Consider the following 20,567-nt stretch of genomic DNA (forward strand, 5'->3'; position numbering starts at 1 on the left):
ATCGCGCCCAAGCTGGCGGGCGGCGGCGGCGGCGGAGACTACAGCTCCCAGAGTGCCTCGCAGCGAGCCGGCGGAGGGATTGGCCAATCGGAGCGCCGTCTGGGGCTGATTGATGTGCAGCGCGGTGCAATCCGCTGCGCAGGAGAGTCAAAACATGTCCGCCCTCCGGGCGGATTCCTGATAGGCAGGCGAGGCAGCCAATAGGAGGCGGCTGCGGCTTGAGCAACGCCGTCTTCGACCAGTCGGCGACCGAGCACCGCCAGGGTGTGGCGGGGCTCCGTTGTGAGGAGGAGGCGGGGGGGGGGGGAGCCGAGGGGAATTTGGTAATGGCGACGGGTTTGGTAAGTGCTACAAAGTTTGGAGCTGCGGCTTTTGGGGGGCTGCGAGGCCCCGGCGGGGGACGGACGGGGTCCGCCGGGCCGGAGGGCAGCGGGCCGAGCTGAGCCGAGGAGGCCGCCGGGTCCTGGCTTTCGGCGGCGGCTGGAGCCCGGGCATTGTTTAGTGGTCGCCTTTCCTCAGCAGCCCGGCGGAGCCGCCGCCCTGCCGGGCCAAAACCGCGGGGTGCGCGGGGGCGCCGGCCTCCCTTGGGGCCCTTCAGCTGCAGCGCCAGACCGCGGAAGCGAGCGGCACAGAGCCGGTGTCCCCCCCCTTTTTTTTTCCCCGGGGAGCGCCCGCCTGCTCCGGTCTGTCAGAGCGAGGGCGCTCTGCCCCGCCGCAGGGAGCAGCGGGTGTCTGGGGGACGGGGCAGGGAACGGGGGCAACTTTGAGCCAGGCGAGCCCCGCGCCGGCACGGTTGGCGGCTCCGCCCGGGGGTAACGGCGGGCGGCGGGGTCGGGGGTGTGGGGGGGCGCCTCCGCCGCCTCCCCCCCCCCGGCCGGGCCGAGCTGTTACGCAGTTCTGAATGAATGGGGCCTTGCGCGCATGCGCGGTGCCGCCAGAAGTTTATAAACAAGGGCAGCGTCCAGGCGGGGATCACATGATGGGCGTGTGCGTGGGAGGGGGGGGAGCTGGGGGGGGGCTTAAGCGCGCTCCCGGGCGCGGCCCCGGCTCAGCCGCGGGGCGGTGCGGGCCTGGGGGCTGCCCGGGGCGGGGGACGGGGCTCCCCTCGGGCCGCCCGCGGGTCACGTCCTGAGGCGCGCTGCTGTCAATACCTTCCTTATGTAATGGGTGTTTGTTCCGCGACGGGCGGTTACGTGGTGTGAGGAGGGCAGTGCTTCCTCGGGGGGGGGGGGGGGGGGGCATCCGACGGAGTCGGGTCGGAGCTACGGCTCGGCCTGCGTAATGCTAAAAGGCCGTCTCTGCAAAAACATGGTGAATCATGTTCTGTGCTCCTCAGGCCGTGCCTCTGCAGCGCTGTTCTGGCACAGCTGTGCGAGTCGGGGAAGCGGAGTAGGATCCTTGATCAAAGCAGGCGTGCAAATGGAAGTCCCTGGTGTAGATCCAGTCTGGCCAGTATGTTGTGTTTTGCTTGGAGCAGCAGTTCTCCATATTAAACTCCATCCAGTGAATTGCTACAGGCGTAGACCTTGCCTGAGACTTCAGTGGTAGGTTGGGGGAAAGAAGGCAAATACCAGGAGGAAAACCACGGGGAGCACTTTTCTACCCAGGCATTCCTGCACAGTGCGGTTTGGCTGGACGCTGCCCAGTTCCCGCTGAACCCCTTCTCAGCCACGGTCTTTGTTTACTTTTGTCCCAAACTTATTTTTGTCCCTCAAAACCAGACATGGTTTAATTAATAAGTTCTTTGTTAATATTGCCATTTTATTTAGCACAACAAACTGACTGACTTTAAAGCACAAATTCATAAATAAATTCATTTGGCCTCTAAAGAAAATGGTAGTAGTTATAGCCCTGTGAAGCAGACTTCTAGAAAACATCTGTCGCAACAAGTTTTGAACGTGAAGTTGAATTAAAAAAAAAAAAAAATCTTTACAAGCTAATTAATGGCCATTCCCCTTAATGTTCCAAAACATTGAAAGGCTGAGTACAAGAGAAGCACATGATGTCCAAAGCAGGCTTTAATCAAGTAGAATAAAAAAATTGAAAAGTAAAGTTGGGCACGTTTTTGTTTTTAATTCATTTGTTAGAGGATCTTTTGGCTTTTGAACATGGGTGGCTTTGGTTTAGAGAAATCCTTGTGACTTGGAAGAGCAATTCATTTCTCAAACTAGTATCTTAATTGTCAGACTAGCGTGCTGTATCTGTACCTTATCTCTGACCCTCAGTCTGTTGGGATACTAGGACAGGTACTTTCAAATCTTGGCAGCTGGCAGGAAGGAAGGAGAAGGTAACATTCCCAAAATTAGTTAGCTCATTCATTTTGGCAGGAAAATGGGAAAGGAAGAGAGAAGAAAATGGAGGGAAAAACAAGGCAGAAGGGGGAAAAGGAAGGACGTAGACAAGCTAGAAAAACAAGGAGTGACTTTCTGGAGTTGCTTACTTGGAGATAATCATCAAGGTCCTGACCTGTGCTACTAAGGTCTGATTTTTCTGTTCAGAAGTGACTGAGTTTTCTGCTCTTGTAGTGTTCTGTAATTCTACTGTCCCTCATGGGTGATAGAGGAATAATTTGCATTAAAGATGCTTCTTGGAGGTGAAATACACATACCATTGCTTGATAGTGCATTTGATTGTGTATTCTCGTTTCTCTTACCTTCCCTCTCCACCTCCTTAAAATCAGAATCATGCTGTTGTGGCTTTTGTAGTAGTGCCATCTGAGTAGAATCAAACGTCTTTTTATGTTTGGAATGCAAGTTTTTGTAAGTTCTGTTTGTATTTGAAAGGTGAGGAGATGAGAGAGTTAGAAATTTTCCAGTAAAAAAAATTTACTGCTTACGTCAGGCCTCTTCTGGTAGGGCCAGTATGTATTTCAAAGGGATATGTCTGAACTATGTTATGTACAGGACAAGTTGCAAAAGGAAGGAAACAAATTCACAGAATGAGTAAAAATGTGGAGCATTGTTAATCTTGGCTGTATACACACAATACCTTTTAACTGTTTATTAAAATAAAGCTGGTTTTTTTTTCATAACTGTTATCAGATGGCTTTTTATGCATTACATGAAGGGAACTTGTAGGGTGATAGGCTTACTGTTTCATATGAAAATATTGGCGTTTTTAGCTATTGTTTGTATTTCTCTAATGTGGTGCATGATAGCTTACTTAGTGGACATGCATGTGGTAGACTTTCCAGATTTTTTTACTTACTAAGCTGTGTTTCCTGCTCTTTTGTGAGGGACTCATGATTACTTTTTCAGTGACACTTCATTGAAGTGATCGTGTTATGGTAGCTTTAATTCATCATCATGTGAAAAAAGCAGTAGATAACCAAATTATTAAAGACTGGATAACCTTGTTTTCCAGCTTTTAGAGGCAGTGGTTGCATAGGATAATCACACAGTTCCCTGACTGCTGAAGATGATTTAAAATATTGGGGTTTTATATAAATGTTACAGTACTGGGATTTGAGGAAATAACACTGCAGTGAAATCTACTAGCAGAGGCTTCTTTTTCTTTCAATTTACAACATAGTTAATGTTAGCAGTCAAATGTGTTTGAGAGTATACCTAGAGTTGAGATAGCAAGGGATGTGAAGGGCAGTGAAAATGGCTTCTGCGGATATGCTGGTGGTGAAAGGGTGACTAGGGAAGACACGGGCCTGATGCTAAATGGCGTAGGAGACCTGTTCTCAAAAGGCTGAGGACAATGTCCTCTTTGCTTTAGTCTTTATTTGCAAGGCTTGTTTCCAGGTTCTTCAAGGCTCTGGGCCTAGAAACACGCGTCTGATGGAGCGAGGTACTTCTTTGTCTCTGTCAGAGGAAGAGGAAGTTAGGGGCAGGCCAGTTCAGTGAGCCAGCCACGCACAAGTAGGTGAGACTGGGTGGGATATGTCAGGGGACGCTGGCCAGCGTCCTCGTGAGGATGGTCTCCAAAAGGCAGAGGATTTGATGGCGGGAGGGCTCGCAATAACTGGAAAAAAGAAAATGTCACACCTGGCTTCAAGGAGGAGGATGTGGGGAAAGTACAGGCAGGTCAGCCTAACCTTAGGCTTCAGGAAGATTGTAGAGCAGATCCTCCTGACAGCCATGTCTGGGCTCTTAGAAGGCAAGAAGGTGATGGGAATAGCCAGGACGGATTACCCAGAGGCAAATCTTGTCTGACCCGTCTGACGGCCTTTTGTGACGGGATGTGTGGCTCAGGGTACCAGGTGAATGTTGTTTACCTTGGCTTGAGTGGTGGCTGAGGAGATGACCCCAGATTCTTGGAGGCAATGGGCATGTGCTGTGGCAAGGGAAGTTCAAAGTGTGCATAAGGAACAACTTCCTTACAGCAAGAGTGGTCACTGAAACAGGTTCCTGAGAAGTGGCAGGGAATCCCCATCCTTCAAGATACTAGAAACTCAAGTGGCCAGGGCCCCAGTCAGCCTCATCTGACTTCAGAGTTGGCTCTGCTTTCTGCAGGGATTGTACCAGATCATCTCTAGACGTCCCTATCAAGCTAAGTTATGTTGCGATTCTCAACAGATTATGGAGGATTTAGGTTCTGGTAATGAAGTAGCCTGTCAGATGCAACTTAAAACCGTTCACGTGTGTACAAATTTTTAACCTTTGTCTCTTTAAAGTCAGATACTTTGGAGCATCCTAACATGGTGTGGGAAGTGAAGACAAATCAAATGCCTAATGCAGTTCAGAAACTCCTTCTGGTAGTGGACAAGAGAACTTCAGGGATGAATGAGTCACTGGAGTTGCTGAAGTGTAATGAAAACTTGCCCTCTTCTCCTGGATATGCATCTGGTGATGAACACATGGAACTTGGTAAATTACTTTTTCAGAAGCAGCCAATTTCTGAAGTTTGTTGTAGTTTTTCTGTAGTGAAATTACTGGAAGCTGACTGGGATTACTGATTTTTAACTTAAGTAGGGCAATATGACAGTGAATTGTGACATCTGAAGGTCTTGTTTTGCACTTACCCTTTAACCCATTTCCAGTTCTGACACACTGGCCAGTTTACTTAAATGTGTTCTTGAACTCAGAGCTACTGCTCCTGATCTCCAGAGGAGCTTTTTTTTGGCACAAGAATAACAAACAGAAAGCTCAAGAGCTCCTCCTGAAGGGAAATTATGCTGCTTTAGATCAGCTGCAAATAGAGATTCTGGACTAGAGGAACTTCAGTTCTTACATACTGGGGACTAGAGGAACTTCAGTTCTTACATACTGGAGAAAAATAGCACATACCTTAGAAAGTATTGATATAATCAATGAAATAGTAACACATTTAGTTGCAGTCATGGAATGATTAAGAATAACGATACTTAGTTACACAAAGGCATGTAACACAGACTTTTGTTAATAAGCTGGGCTCTCTTCTGCTATTCTATATAATGTCAAATCTGTAGATTGTTGATAGGAATTCACCCCTACCAGGCTGTATAGGCAGCTTTCATGACTTCTGAGTTATTTAATTCCAGTTCCCTGGTGGAAACATGGAAGACTTTTACCTTGTCCAGCCCCTGATGATAATTTTTAGTCTCACACCTGCTAGGACAGATTAATTTAGTTGCCTTTGTTGAATGTTTTAGTATTTCAGTGAAGCATGTTGCTACTTTTGCATGATTCTGTGGTACAATTCTGTGTAAATGAGTCAGTCCAGTAAAAACTTTAAAACCAGAACTACATTTTTATCTAGTTACTTAATGGTTTTCTTAAATGGCTTGTTTGAATGTGTAATGGACTAGAGATGTGATTATTTCTGCGGCCATTTTGTTAGTATGATGAATAGGGTTTGTGAAATGTTGGTAGTTGTGATATGAGAAAATAAAGTTAGTTGCTTCATTGTGGTTCCTTTTTTATTTGCAAGATTTGGTGTCAGCTAGAATTTGTCAATGGGTATAATCATGGTAATTTGTGACTCTGTTCGTAGATGATCTTCCTGAACTACAGGCTGTGCAGACGGATTCTACCCCACCTGCACTTTTTCAGCTGGGTGCTGATGTTTCACATCAGGAATGTTCAAGGCCCTCATGGAACCAACATACCTCAAACAGCAATTCAGAAAGTGCTTATTCTTGTGAGGATGGGGTGAACTGGTTGACAGAATTAGCAAATATAGCCACAAGTCCTCAGAGTCCTTTGATGCAGTGCTCTTTTTATAACAGGTACTGACATTCATTTCGATTTTGAACTCCAAGATTTGTAATACTATGTCTCCAGAAACATTTCCTTTAATCTTCATGCCTTTTGACTTTGAACTGGAGCCCTATTTTTGATCTTTTCATATAGTAACTTCACTCTTCTGCAGAACATTGCACAGGACTCGTTTTGGAGCCTGTTGCAAAAGCTGCTTAATTGCCAGCCAGAATGAGGTAGCATGGTATAAGGACATTGCCTAACCACAGAAGGCTCAGAAATTATGGGCATTTACCTCATATGAAGGAGCAGATGAAAAACTAAGATGAATTTGTTACGTTAAATTCTTAATACTTACTAGTGCACTGACTTTAGATTTTTTTAAAAAGAGCTAATTGGAAATATAATGCAAAGTATTTTTTATTGATACTGTTTCAGATTTGTGATCTGTAAATTCCATAAGGCTGTGAGAAGCAGTGTGGGATGTGAGGAATTTCTGGGCTTCACCTTTTATTGTATGGCTTTGGTCTTAGGTTTATAATAAGAAAATTAAATGCAGTACTGTTAATGCAGTTGGGATTTAATCATTAGGACAAAGCAGATGTCTTTATGTACTCTTAAGAATGGGTTATTCGCTTCAAGATACTTGTACAAACTTCAGCATTGTGCCAAGGAGATGCTGATGTGGAGGTAGTACTGTTATTTGGGTGGTATGTAGAAGCTATGAAGGAGTTATGCTAAATACTCCCTTTGCCTGAGCTTGCACCCTTTAATCATTCCATTTGAATGTTGGTGTGTGGAAAGTTTTTGGTATTCATCTCATGCAAACAGAAATATTTGTTAAATAAAAGCATTGTAGAGTAATGGCAGCTAAGTCTTGTGATGTCTTAATCTGAGATATTTTTAAATATTTTTCTATTGTAGATCATCTCCTGTTCACATAATAGCTACAAGCAAAAGTTTACATTCCTATGCACGTCCTCCACCAGGATCCTCAAAGAATGATCCTAACTTCTCCAAGAATGATGTGGATGAAACACCAGTCAGACATGAAAGGGTGAGTTGATCTGAAACATTTCTAAAATAAATAAAGATGCATGAGTAATGGGTTAAGCTTTTTGGAAAGAGAAAGTAGTTTAAAAAAATAATCTGTTTAGTTCTAATACAATTTCTATTTAAGCTAGATTTTCCTGTTACTTTTTTTACCGAACACAGTAGGCTTGTAGTGCTACATCAGAGTCCACATTTTTGTGAAGAGATCACATTCTAAGAAAGCTCTGCTGCTTTTGTAGTTCCTTCTATAGCAAGCTTTAAAAAATTGCATTAACTTGTTTGTGTCTCGAAAACGAAATATGGAACTATGTCCTTCTAGATGCACAAAACCTCTCAATCCTGCTTCTCCCTTTCCTGTGTATTAATTTGTGTCTGAAACTTGTCTGTTAAAGACATTGAGTTTTTCCCAGTGATCTCTCTAGAACTGACTTGGCCCTACAGCTTTCTAGTAATTTGACCATATGTGTTTTGAGTGGTTCTGTGGAACCAAGGAACAAGAGCTTGTAAAATGCTTGTACTGAAGCATAAGGTAATCCATAGGTGTGAAATGAATCTCAGAGAATGAAACCCCCAAATTTCAGATGGCACATTTCAAGAAAAGGAGATGAAAATGCTCTGTTCACATTTACTGCATTCCTTGAATATTTCTCTTCATGTTCATTTCCTATTAGTATTTGAGGCAGAGTGGTGACACAGATGCAAATTAGAAATGTGTCTAAAGACATGTAAGACCAGCCCTAAAATCTTCGCAGTAAAATATCAACACCATTTTGGTTTTTTTAATAGGCGAATAGTGAATCAGAATCTGGCATTTTCTGCATGTCGTCACTTTCAGATGATGATGATTTAGGATGGTGCCATTCCTGGCCCTCAACTGTTTGGCATTGTTTTCTAAAAGGTAAAATAACGTGTATCATTGAATAAGTATTTGGTTTGTCTTTTTTTTTTTTTTTTTTTTTTTTTTTGTAACACAGACTTTTTTACATAACACTAATCTTTTTTTTCTTTTCTTGAAAAAAATCTATTAGGCTCTCGTTTGTGCTTTCATAAAGGACGCAATAAAGAATGGCAGGATGTCGAAGATTTTGCAAGATCTGAAAGCTGTGGAAAAGAGGAGAATCTCCCAGTGAGTCCTTACAAGGTAGCTGTTAGTTCTAATAAATTCATTTCAATACCTGTAGCAAGTATTTAGTTTCTTCTGTTATCCCTGTACCTTTACTGTCTCAGGAAGACAGGTTTGTACTAAACTTGTTTAAAGCTGACTGTACCATTTAAGTATCTTGCTGTAAAGCAATTGAACTGAATTCATTTAGGGATGTTACAAATGTTACATCATCTTTATTAATTTCTAGTGAGATCACTTAGAATGTTGGTATTTTTTAATATAATTTAAGATGATGAATATACACCTGTGGTATACACTGGTATATGCTTTTCTTGGGAGAAAGGTTTTGAACTGTATGTATGTTTACAGGGCTATGGTTCTGATGGTTTGAAGTTGATTTCTCATGAAGAAAGCATTTCCTTTGGTGAGTCAGTGCTGAAGCTGACTTTTGATCCTGGCACAGTGGAAGATGGCTTGCTTACAGTAGAATGCAGACTTGATCATCCTTTTTATGTTAAAAATAAAGGTATGAAATACTACAAGTATACTTGGTTGTATATTAAAAAGTTCTTAGAAAGTGGTTGCAGATTTTATTGGTGTTCCACGTTGCTCAAGAAATTGGTAAAAGCAGTGTTGTAGAATCAATTTACTATCTTTGTAAAGAAATCCAGAATTTAAACAAACAAAACTGTAAAGCTATAAAGCTACAGAAATACTGCATATCTCTTAAGGAAAGATTTGACCAAGTACATAAATGGAGCTCAGGAAGGCAGAAAAACTGGGGGGGGAGAAAGGAAAGCTGCAAATAGGGGAGGCTTTTCTCACTTGCTATACATGGAACTTCTGATGATAAAAGTTTCCAGGTTTTGATTACTTTTTTTGCTAGAATAAGATTTTACTTGAGATAAAAATAAACTATTTGCACTAAGAATTCCCTGAGTAAGTGTTTCTGATTTTTCTTTTGGGTGAAAGAAACTACATCAGAACATTTTTATAAAATTATATCATTTAGAGATATAGGATTGCTCCAGTTAAGACCTAGAGAGATTGTCTGGCCGTTTGTCTAATTTAACTCTTTACCACTTCAGGTTGGTCATCTTTTTATCCAAGCTTGACTGTGGTACAGCATGGCATTCCATGCTGTGAAATGCATCTTGGAGATCTGTGTCTACCTCCTGGACACCCTGATGCCATTAACTTTGATGATTCAGGTGTTTTTGATACATTTAAAAGGTAATTTTTGGATAAAGTGGCCTCAGTGGTTCTTGTATTTAATGAGTAGGCACCTTACGTCTACAAGAATTTGAAGCATTATGTAGAGCAAAGAGAGAATACTTTTGGTAATACAAGATAAATGAGAGGGAAAAATGAAGCCTGAATACTAGGAAAGGTGTGTAATTATGTGCTCTGCTAATCTGCAAAGTAATACCTTGGAGTGAAATAACTTTCCAGCCCCCTTTTATGATAGTTTAAGCCAGATTAGATAAAGCAGTAAAAATATATGTATTATCTGTATAAATTCTTCAGGTAAAGCGGGTTATGTTTGAAAAACCTAGTAGTTTTCCCACAATAGTATGTCTGCCAGCTATTAACTTGTGTTTCGTATGCAGCTGTCTATCTGAATTATCTGAGTAGTTTCTTAGTAATAAATGCATGTGTTATGGCTTTAGAATACAGTACTTTCGTATTTCTTACTGGTTTTGTATATACTGCTTTTTGTAATTCTTTTCTAATATATCAAATTTGCCTAACTTCGAGTTTGATTGACTTTGAGGTTTGCTTTGCTTTGAGCAAGAGGTTCAACCAGATGATCTTCAGAGGTCCTGTCCAACATAAATTATTCTAAGATTCTGAGGAAATAGTATTACTCATAAAGATTTTTCCATACTATTCTGAGATTCCTAGGTTTAGTAGAATCCATCTTCTCCTATGATGTTAGCTCCTTTTTAGCATCTGTTTTTAGTCCAGTTGCTTTTTGGGTTTTTTTACAATAGAAAAAAATGAATTTAAAATACTGTTTGCAGTTGAAGCCCTAGGAGCTCTTGTATGATTTCAGTCTGGCATAGACAGTGAGTTCAAATTGCTTGTCTTCACTCATTTGCTGTCTGGGTTTTTTTCTTCTTATTAACTCCTATTCTGAACTTCATATGTAGAGAGGTGTTAAAATCATATTTACATCTCACTGAAGAAACTGGACTTGTGGCTCCTTACTTATCCTGCAGCCCAGCTGCATACTGCCTGGGCACTTCAAATACCTTGTCTCTCTTTCTGGGCAGAAGGGATTAAGTCACTGAGAAACGAGCATGCAGCAGCAGCAGCTGTGGTTAACAGGGCAGAAGAATTAAAAAACAAAATCCTGTTGCTGTGTTATAGGATGGAGATTAGGAATAGGAAGGGTGCTGGACTGTTTGTAGAACAGAGAGGTACTTTCTCAATATCTTGTGACCTTGTCTGCAATGTTGGTGGCATTATCCCTTCTTCGTTGCTTTTTACTTTTCTAAGGGATTTGGGAGGCAAGTGTTCAGGCTCCACCCTTGCTTTTGGTTCCATCCCACAGAAAGGAGCTGCCTTTGCAGATGGGGGCTGGACTACCACTTGCAGCATTTCATTGATAGTAGTTCTACTTTGTGTTTGGAAAAAAGCTCTTCGAAGCCCTTATTTTTGCCATAAATTATGTAACTACAGCCCCATTGAGCAGTGGGTGAGCGGAGCCTTAGAGTTATATACGTTTTATGTTTATTTTGTGGTGGTAGCTTAGTTTTTTAGATTTATGATGGAGTAGCACCTTTACAAGTGTGTTTTCCCCATATTGCATGCTAAAGACTATATATAGCCTGTGGTTCCTAGACTGATTTGCACACACCTGGAGACGATAAATAGTCTGTGGAGTTAAACTACTTCTGTAGTGGTTAGAGGTTAATCGTAGTTGTTGGTCAACAAAAAATTACAACAGTTTATGGTATTTTCAGGTCTAAATTGTATGGAAACAACTCATCTTAAGCTGTTGAAATACCTTGAAATACCGAGGAATCTCACATTTTTGTCACTAGAGGGCAGACGTTTGTCAGCTTTGAATCAAATAGTATGCAACACCATGGGTCTTTAAACAATTTTTTAATCTCAGTGGAAGGTTTGTCCGTAAAATAATATGTATTTAACTGCCTAGAGAAGTTATTTGTACAATAGTGTATACAATATAATTTATTTTAATATAGTGGTTTCATATTTGTAATTAATATATATTTGCAAGTGAACTCAATGCTTTCTCTTCCCACATCAGTTGTCCTTGCAGTACCTATCATTCACTGACTAGATTTGATTTATGATAAGGACAGAAGCAGAAAGAAAGAAACTTATTTCAAAACAGGATGAAATTTGAAGACAGTGTATAATTAATTGATATACGGTTGGGAGGTTGATAGTACACAGCAGATCTTGCAAAGTTGCAGTCTGCCATCACGTTGAAAAAACTATTAATTCATCTGCCAAAATTTGTTTTGTTTTGTTTTTCACACTGACATCTGCATCAAGCAGAAATCATTATGTCACACAAAGGAGACCAGACTACTAGACATGTAGTGCAGATGAAGAGTGAACAGCTGTTTAGGGATTTTACATTAAAATTACTTGATCATTTTATGATATGTCTTTTTCTTGTAGTTATGATTTTACACCAATGGATTCCTCTGCAGTTTATGTGCTAAGCAGCATGGCTCGGCAGCGTCGCGCTTCTCTATCTTGTGGAGGTTCAAACAATCAAGATGCTGAGAGATCAGAATGCAGTAGTAAAAACTGTGCGTCTACTGCATCGCCACATCTTTCCTCCAATTCTTTGTACAGCAAAGCTGGCAAAAGCCACAGCTCAGGGACTGCAAGTACTGTGAGTGCCACTTCTCCAAACAAGTGCAAAAGACCAATGAATGCCTTCATGCTTTTTGCCAAAAAATACAGAGTTGAATATACTCAGATGTATCCAGGGAAAGACAACAGGTAATGGTATAAAATTGTAGTTTTGTTATTACTGGTGAGCTAGAAGAGTATCTCTGTCCCACAATTAAATTTAAGTGGACAAAATTTTGTATTTGAAATAAAATGTGTGTATATTGCTTTAAGAACAAGTTTTGAAAGATGCTGACACAAAGCTTAAGTTATGGGCAGACTTCAAGTGTTTACAGTACTCAGTAAATTTGACACAAGCCATTTTTGGCAAATTTAACCTTCTGAGAAAGCATTTGGGTAAAGCAACTGACACATATATATATATGGGCAGTCACAAATACACAACAGTCTTTGTTTACACTGGTGAGAGAAATGTTCATGGGGAAAAAAGTACCCAGCTCTTTGCTTGTGTGTTGTAATGGAAAAAGGGGATTTCTGGTTCTTCTAATTAAGTCTTGACATAATATTGCAAATTCTTCAGTGAAGTTATTATCACTTTTTCTCAGTCTGTGTATCCTATTGAATAATGGAGTACTGATTGTTAGGATATCTGAAAGATCTTAATCCAAACAGTACATTGCCAAATTTTGCTTGTCCTAAAGGCATTGAACAATCTGCTGAAACTTGCAGGAAGAGTCATATGACCATGTGTTTGGAGGAGGGTTCTTTATAGGTTTGTTCTTTTGGTTTTTATCTATATGCACATTATGTCTAAACATTTTTTCATAAAGATCTCCATTATATATGTTTTAAATAATCTTAATGTTTTATGCCTATTGGGCATATGTAAATATAAACTAAAACACATGAACATGCACTGATCTTATGATCAGATTTTTTAATGTATATAGCATTATGAAAACTGTTACTGTAAAAATTGCATTGTTGCATAAAAATTCTAGCATTAAATCTGATAAAAAGTAAAGATGACAGGGCTTTGAGAGGGTTTTGGCTATTTTACAACATTCTACTAAGGAGGCTGTCATGGTGTTGAGAAGTAAAATCCTACCATAGAAATAACCCATCCTTAAATCTCAGCCAGTCTTGTGTGTCCTGGCAGTGATGTTCTGCAATGTTTATAGTAATTTCAGTGAAGCAGATCTGCTGCCTTCAAATTCATTGCAACTATCAATGAGAAATCGAACAGAATGTCAACTAGGAAAGTTTATGATGGTTATATATTTAATTTAAAATGCTGATTTCAAAGGGATGCTGTGAACTGGAGCTGCAGCTGGATGGATGTGAAAAGTAAGTTCAGTATTTCAGTGAGCAGGTTTACCTTGAAGGAAAGTGATGACAAAGTTACAAGTAAGCTTCAGAGTGCACTGCTCCCTCTCCCATTTGGAAGGCAGTAGTGCATTTGGATGCAGTTTCTTGGCATCCATAAAATACATTACAGAAGAAATCATAAAAGTTAGCGATAATTGATTTTATAGGCATTCAGCTACTGTTGCTTAAGTGTTGCTGGGGCAGTCATTAATTTAGCTGTTTGGAGGCAACTCTCGTGTTTTTTAAATAAGCGTGTGTCATTTTCAGATTACCGAGTAGATCTTACAGTTGGTTAGGTGTAGTAGCCATTCCTGTACACTGGTGTTCTTACGTTTGCTATGGTTGTTTTATTTTTCTTATGCACACACGAAAGGACAGAACATGAGGTATTCTGAGTTAAACGGTCTGTTCTGAGACAAAGTAGCTCAAGCCATGTCAACAAGATAGCAAGCTGCAAACATTGGAAACACAAGTCAACGTTCACATGATACTCAAAAATATTGTGGACCGTAAGAGCGTACTTGAGAAACTTTGGTTAGAGTAGCACTTGTTTCTTTTCTAGATATTCTCCCTGTTACTGTAGTTGGAATTGATCGTGCGTTCAGAAATACTTGAATAATTTGAGTAGTGTATGTTCTAAAGATGAAGAAAATCACCTGAACTATTAACAGCATTTGTTGATGCTGAACATAATTACTGAGTAAACTTGAGGCGTTCTCGACTACCGTTTGACAATTTCTTTTGAATTAACTGCACTATAAGGGATTGCATCCTGCACATTAGTCTTTTGCTAAAATGTTGTCAGGTATCTTACCGGCATTTTAAGACGACGGAGGCAGTGTACAGAGCACTGCAAAGTTCTGATGAAGTGAAGGGCACCTAAGACAGTGATGCAGTAGGGTCAGGTTTTTTTACTTTTTTCTAATCAGGAGAATTAGGTCTCCATTACATTGGGAAATTTCTCTGTACACATCTTTTTTCCATCTCAGTGGTTCATTCATGGAACTGTTTCCTTGGAGAAATGGAGCTTTCGTCTCTGTGTTAGATTTTTCAAGCTTTTTGAAACATACAGATCTGTACACACTTTCTGTGCCTCAGTGCAGTATTTCCTATGGAGGTATAAAATACATATTTTTGCATTGGAAATACAAAGGTTTTGTAGTGCCTTTTTACTTGGAAATGCAATGGCTTTTTCAGCAAACCTGCACTCTCTGAGTCACCGTGTTCTTTCCTGGGGGTATGAGTGATCCAGTACAAACTGGTGACCGAAACCAGACAGGCTTTTGGTGCTATTTGCCTCTGGATACTGCCAAAACGTGAAAAATCTGCTAATTAAACTGGAGTGTGTTTACTTCTGATGACAGACCAAAGATACCTGTTCTTAATTTGGATAGAAAATGAGAAATTCCATTGCTAAAGAGATAGGCTGCGCAAATGGATTTGATGTTGATGGGATGTGGTTGCAACTTGAGTTTGCTCTAAGGAGTCACCAGAGCATGTGACAGCGCAGGCTTCACGGCAGCCCCGGTGGAGTTCTTGCTGTGCTCTCCGAGTGCTCTGCAGCTCGTGGAAGCCTGAGTGGTACTACATGGCCTTGCAGGATTAAAATCCATTTTTTTGGTACGGTACAGAAAAGCTTTCAGAACTGCAGTATGCAAAATGCTATGGAAATGGTTGATGACACTCTGCTCTTCTTGACTCTTTTAGAAAAGTCTATGAATAGCTTTGCTACCAGCAAGGAACTTCTTAATATGATAAAGCAAAGTACTTAGTTGTATACACCTTTTTCTTAAAGCTGCTCATAGAACTTCCATCACTGTAATCTGAAGCCAAAGCTTACCTACTCAGTAGTTTAGTAATTGTCATTGATAAAAGAGCTGTTGTTTAGAGATTTTAATTCAGCTAAAGGATGGAGTTAAAGCTTTAATGGAATATTGATCCAGCATTTGCGAGTGCAGTTAAGCAATATGGCATGATAATATGGGGAAATATTGTCTAAAAGACATCAAGTTTATAAGGAATAGGAAGGCAACTCATTCAGCTTCTGGACATGATGTTAGAACAAATGGTTCTTTTTGCATAGGAACGGGAACTTACCAGTATGTTCTGCCCAGTTAAAGGTGGAGGAAGCTACACACTATCTATTGAATAGACATGGGGGTTTGCAGTTAATCAAATATTTGTTTGGCTGAGGTCATATTCAGATCATTGCCCTAATTATTAGAGAACATATTTTCAGCAAATCTGTCATACGATCTTGTAGTATGAAAGTAGAGCAAAACAAATGTGAGTTACCATTTGGTGGTGTTTTTTTTAACATCTCTATTTTGCTGGTTTATGCAAGTTGCTGTGTATTCAAATATACACCCTTTGAAATGTTGGAATGTGCGCTGACCCATACTCAGCGAACACAGAAGTCTCAGCTGTTTAACTGTTTAAAAGAATTATGAGAAGATAATCAGAAACATGATTGTTAAAAAAAATATCTTTTTTAAAGGTAGTTGATTTCTTTTGTGTGTATTATTTCCACATTTAACTTTTGTCTTCTTTCAAGTGCTGAGATAAAAAAATAAGGGGATTTCTTAACACACTGTCTTGACCGTACTGTAAACATTTATCTTGCAGAGCCATAAGTGTGATACTCGGTGACAGGTGGAAGAAAATGAAAAATGAAGAAAGGCGGATGTACACACTAGAAGCCAAGGCCTTGGCAGAAGAACAGAAGCGTTTAAATCCTGACTGTTGGAAACGAAAACGAACAAATTCTGTATGTTTGTGAATTGGTGTTTTTCTTTATGCAGTTAAATTTGTTCATAGGGTAGCTACAGTGGTTTTTGTTCAGGATAAACTCTGCTGTCTGCTTCTTTCTTGGTAGCCCAAACCTTCATTTTATTCCCCTGTACTGTGTAACCTGCTTTTGGACAGTTGGCAAGAGACAAATCAGGAGAGGGTCTGTTTCTGAATATTTTATGAGAGTTCATGAATTCTGTTGGACTGAAAGTGAGTGTGCTTGTGAAATGCAAAGGACAAGCATGTGACCTTTTGTTTGAAGTAACTGATTCAGTGTCCTTTTTCTTCAGTAAAAGCTTTTTCTTTACCATTTTCTATCTTTTTTACTCATGATTTTTATCAACATATACGAAGTTATTGAGGGAGCAAATTAATTTTTCTTTCATTAATGCCTTTCATTTATTACTGTTTTAATTGTAAAATAAATACAATAGATAGCACTTCTGTAGGGAAATAAATCGTTTTTCACGTCATAGAAGACCATCAGTTTAAGAGTCTGCAGCAGTGTATTAGTAGGTGGTGGATGTATTTATTAGGTAAGATAAGGGCTTTCAAACTAATACATCATGTAAAGAGAACATCAAAAAAAAGGATATTCTGCCAACCTGCGTGTTCAGCTAGAAGAATAGGTTGGAAGGAAAGATCCACTGAGGTGTGCAGAATGCCAGGTCCTTTCATTGGCCATTTTATGCCTGGGTAGGAGCATCAGGTGTGGTATGGGCTTCACAGGTTTAAGATTTCATCCTCAAATTACTCCCTTTCCTTTCAGGTGTAAATGAGGCTACTTTCTCAAGAGCATATGCAAGGTTGCCCTAAGACTGAGTAGGAAATGCTCCAACACTAAGTTGCTGCTTATTGCTGTACATACTTGGTGCCGAGTTTTCAGTCCCTTGTTGCAGAAGGTTTCACCAAATCCCAGCTCCTAGAAACAAGCTGGTTTTGTGTTCACTGTATTCTATTTTAATGCACAGTGACAGCTTCTGTTAAATTTCTTTGTGGGTTAAGATAATACTGTTTATTTATTCTGTTTTTACACTACTGCAGTCTTGGATTGTGAGATCACATTCACTTCACATGTACACCTGTGAGCTTCAGGGAACTCGGTGGAGGTGTCTGTGTGTAACTGAGAGGAATAGTGTTGGGTTGGCCTTAGTAAGAAGGATGGTTTTCTTACCCTTTCGTGTCCTCAGGGTCTTCAGGCCAAGGTAACAGTATCTGTAGAACCTGTTACCTCAGTGTTGCAGCAGGAAATACCTTTTTTAATTGTTCTATTACAGTGAACTAAGAATTTTGTTTGCAGCTTGGTTACCTTATCAAGTAATGATGGTGGACTCCAGGCTGTGACAAAGAAGTCTTGATGGTCTTTTGATGAGCAGGGGATAAAATTATCTGTTTTGGCCTTTTGTTTTCTTCTGAATAACTGACCAATGATTACAAGTACTTGCGGCTTTCTAAACAAGAGTTTGCTAGAACTAAGATCGTGTCTACTTCTCCTTTTCTTGATAACCGCTAACCTAGTTTTCTCTTCTCTTTTCTCAGGGCTCACAACAGCATTAAGCCAGATTTCCCTGTTAACTCTGTATTTACAAAATGGCTGTTGCTTGATGGCAAGAAGATGCAAGGTCTTACTATTTGTTGTGACTTTGTGTGACCATAAAATACTGGCACCATCAAGTTGGAAATGATCTAATATGAGCGCAGATTTGCTTTTTACAATAGAAAAGTAAGCTAAAACTATCAACATTTTAAACCAAATTGCCTTATTTTTCTTCCAAACTTCATATATGTATCAGGTAATATAGGCTTGAAAATGGATATCCTGTGGTGCTAAAGTACTTTAGAAAGAGGCGAAGGAGACGTGTATAAATGTTTATTTTTAAAAGAAAATGTACAAAAAGGGGAATTTTAAAATATGTAACAGCTGTTTATATACATTGATTCTTATTGCTAATTAATATGTATTGCACAACCATATTATTAATTACGATTCTGGGGCCTGGGATTTTCTGAAATGGCAAAATGTATTATCAGCCTATAGCTTCCCAGCCTGCCCGGATGCCACCAAGTTACCGAACATGTGGTAAACGGAGAGCATAGTGTAATGTAGCATGGGAGCTGCTTCTTGGGTTGCCAGGTATAAAATTTGTATCCACAAGTGAGATATTTTTGCACCAGCTGGCACTAGTGAGAGCTGTTATTTCTGGTGGAAACAATGGCCCAGGACAGGATGAAACGAATAAATAGCGCTATCTCAAGAAAAATGGTGCTGTTGATACCGTCACCATCATAGCTTTAACTCTTGTTTTGTCTTTGCCACATATTCTACAATATTTTATTTTGCCATAAGACATCTTTATGGTGGGGGCAAACTTTGCACTTAACTATACGTGCAACACTTGCACTTTACTTCTTTTTTTTTTCCCTATGACTGTCTAAAATTAGAGCAGCTGCATTAGGATTACACTTGCTTCTGCTGTGAACTTTTACAATCATGGCTTTTCATGTACTAAACAGCTGTGTGGTTTTTTTTTAAGAATCACAACTGTAAATTTCAGTTTATGACACATGTCTACATGATGTTGCCCCTAAGATTTTTGCACACTATATTCTTGTATATTATTTCAAATAAATTCATTAAAATTTGGTGTTGTGTATTTTATAAAATAAAGAAGACGAATCATTAAGTCAGCCCTGCACGTTCTGCTGGAAGTATATTCTGATGCTTTGCAGTTAGGAAGCTGCTGAACAATTTCAAATACCGAATTCAGGAGTGGATAGTCGATGTGCTTTATTACAGTTTAAGCAAAAAGAGAGTTGAGATCAATATAAATTATTTCAAAGCGAATAGCTGTGCAATAGAGAATCATGTTATTTATAAATATTTTTCCTTGTGTTAAAATTAGTGATTTTTTTAGATGGAAAGTGATGAGTCTAGCGTTTCAAAAGTATGATTTTCTGAATAAGGCTAAAATATATCTAGCTGTTTAAAACTATACTTACAGGAAAAGAGCTACTTCCTTATTTGAGATACTCAGCAATTATGCTGTAATATTTGAGTATAATCTAATTTTATACCTTTCTAAATTCAAAAAGAATGCTAAAGAATGATTCATTATTATTAGATGTAGACTTACAGCACATACATAAAAATTGTATGATTTCCTTATAGTATTTGTGTATAAATAAGTTCCTGTGACGTGAACGCAAAGCAAGAAGACAGAAGTTTCACGGATGAAGTAAATACATTTCGTTGTAAAGCTTAAGTATTTGGGAATAATTTACATGAACCATAAGTATATCTGTGGCACCAGAGATCCATGACTGTTCCCTGTTTTGAGAGAGTAGTCCAGATACGTTCACTGAAGGGTTGACATGGCTTTCTGCAGCAGCTGAACCATTATAGGATAGACTGGTGCAAACTCCTTTCCCTCTCTTGTTCTTACTGATTGAACATAAGCTTCCAGTGCACCACTAAAGAAAAAAAAAAAAAAAAAAAAGTACTGTAAGTTCAGGATCTGCAACTGAAATTAATTGCCTTCTTCCCTACTACAGAAGTTTCCTCAGATGATCTTGCATGTCTCTGTGGAAGGAAGGAACAAGAAAGGCCTTACAAAGCTCTAAGTAATTGTTTCATGAGCTTTCCCTCACTTCTTCCATGTTTTGAGGAGCGAACAAGTTAACATTTAAGTAATCAGCAGCAGCATGTTGCACATGGCTTGAAATAATGACAGCTCTGACGCAGAGACTCGGGCAACTGCTGTACTGGTAACCTTTAGAAATGAGAAGAATAGACTCCAGCTGCTGCAGACACTGAGAGTACAACTTACAGAATGAAAACTGGGGCACTGGTGAACAACTGAGATGCCTTTAGGTGATTTCCTGGGTAAGGCTTTTGAACTGCCACTGTGCTTTGGGAAATGCTGCGCTAACCCACAGACAAAGTGCGTTTGTGCATCTTTGCTGTGTTTTTCTTGTATGTTGTTGTAGGATGTCACACATAGTCTTGTGTAGGTAAGTTGCAGAAATACAGACATTTCAACGCTAAAAGGGGCAACTGCGATTACGTACTTGTTTTTACTTAATTTAACTTGCTTACAATGCAGGGCCATCTTTCATTTGAGTCTAGTAAATAGTATTGTTGAATGACAGCATATCTGTAAAAATCTGTTTACATTCTGACTTAATAGTTCATTAAGTAGGCCAAGTTAGTTTGGGCATACTTAACTATGGCTTCTAATGTAATTGATTTTCCTCTCCTTTTCCTCTTCTATTATTTCTTCATGTAA

The 20,567-nt window shown here is 39.8% G+C and overlaps 2 protein-coding genes across 2 annotated transcripts in view; one reads left to right on the forward strand and one right to left on the reverse strand.

Moving 5' to 3' along the window:
• Positions 1-227: 227 nt before the first annotated feature.
• Positions 228-18,924, forward strand: HBP1 (HMG-box transcription factor 1). The gene is made up of 11 exons (XM_069801841.1): positions 228-341; positions 4,622-4,814; positions 5,920-6,154; positions 7,050-7,182; positions 7,965-8,076; positions 8,207-8,319; positions 8,653-8,809; positions 9,372-9,516; positions 11,944-12,273; positions 16,117-16,258; positions 17,821-18,924. The coding sequence occupies exons 1-11, from the start codon at positions 327-329 to the stop codon at positions 17,836-17,838; spliced, it is 1,593 nt and encodes a 530-aa protein (XP_069657942.1). The 5' UTR covers positions 228-326; the 3' UTR covers positions 17,839-18,924.
• Positions 18,137-20,567, reverse strand: part of COG5 (component of oligomeric golgi complex 5) — a 194,595-nt gene continuing 192,164 nt past the window's right edge. The window contains exon 22 of the mRNA XM_069801840.1: positions 18,137-19,752. Within this exon, the coding sequence (XP_069657941.1) occupies positions 19,638-19,752 (115 nt within the window). The 3' untranslated portion in view covers positions 18,137-19,637. The remainder of the gene's footprint in view (positions 19,753-20,567) is intronic.

Source organism: Haliaeetus albicilla, chromosome 14, assembly GCF_947461875.1.
Source record: "Haliaeetus albicilla chromosome 14, bHalAlb1.1, whole genome shotgun sequence".
Classification (NCBI taxonomy): Eukaryota; Metazoa; Chordata; class Aves; order Accipitriformes; family Accipitridae; genus Haliaeetus; species Haliaeetus albicilla.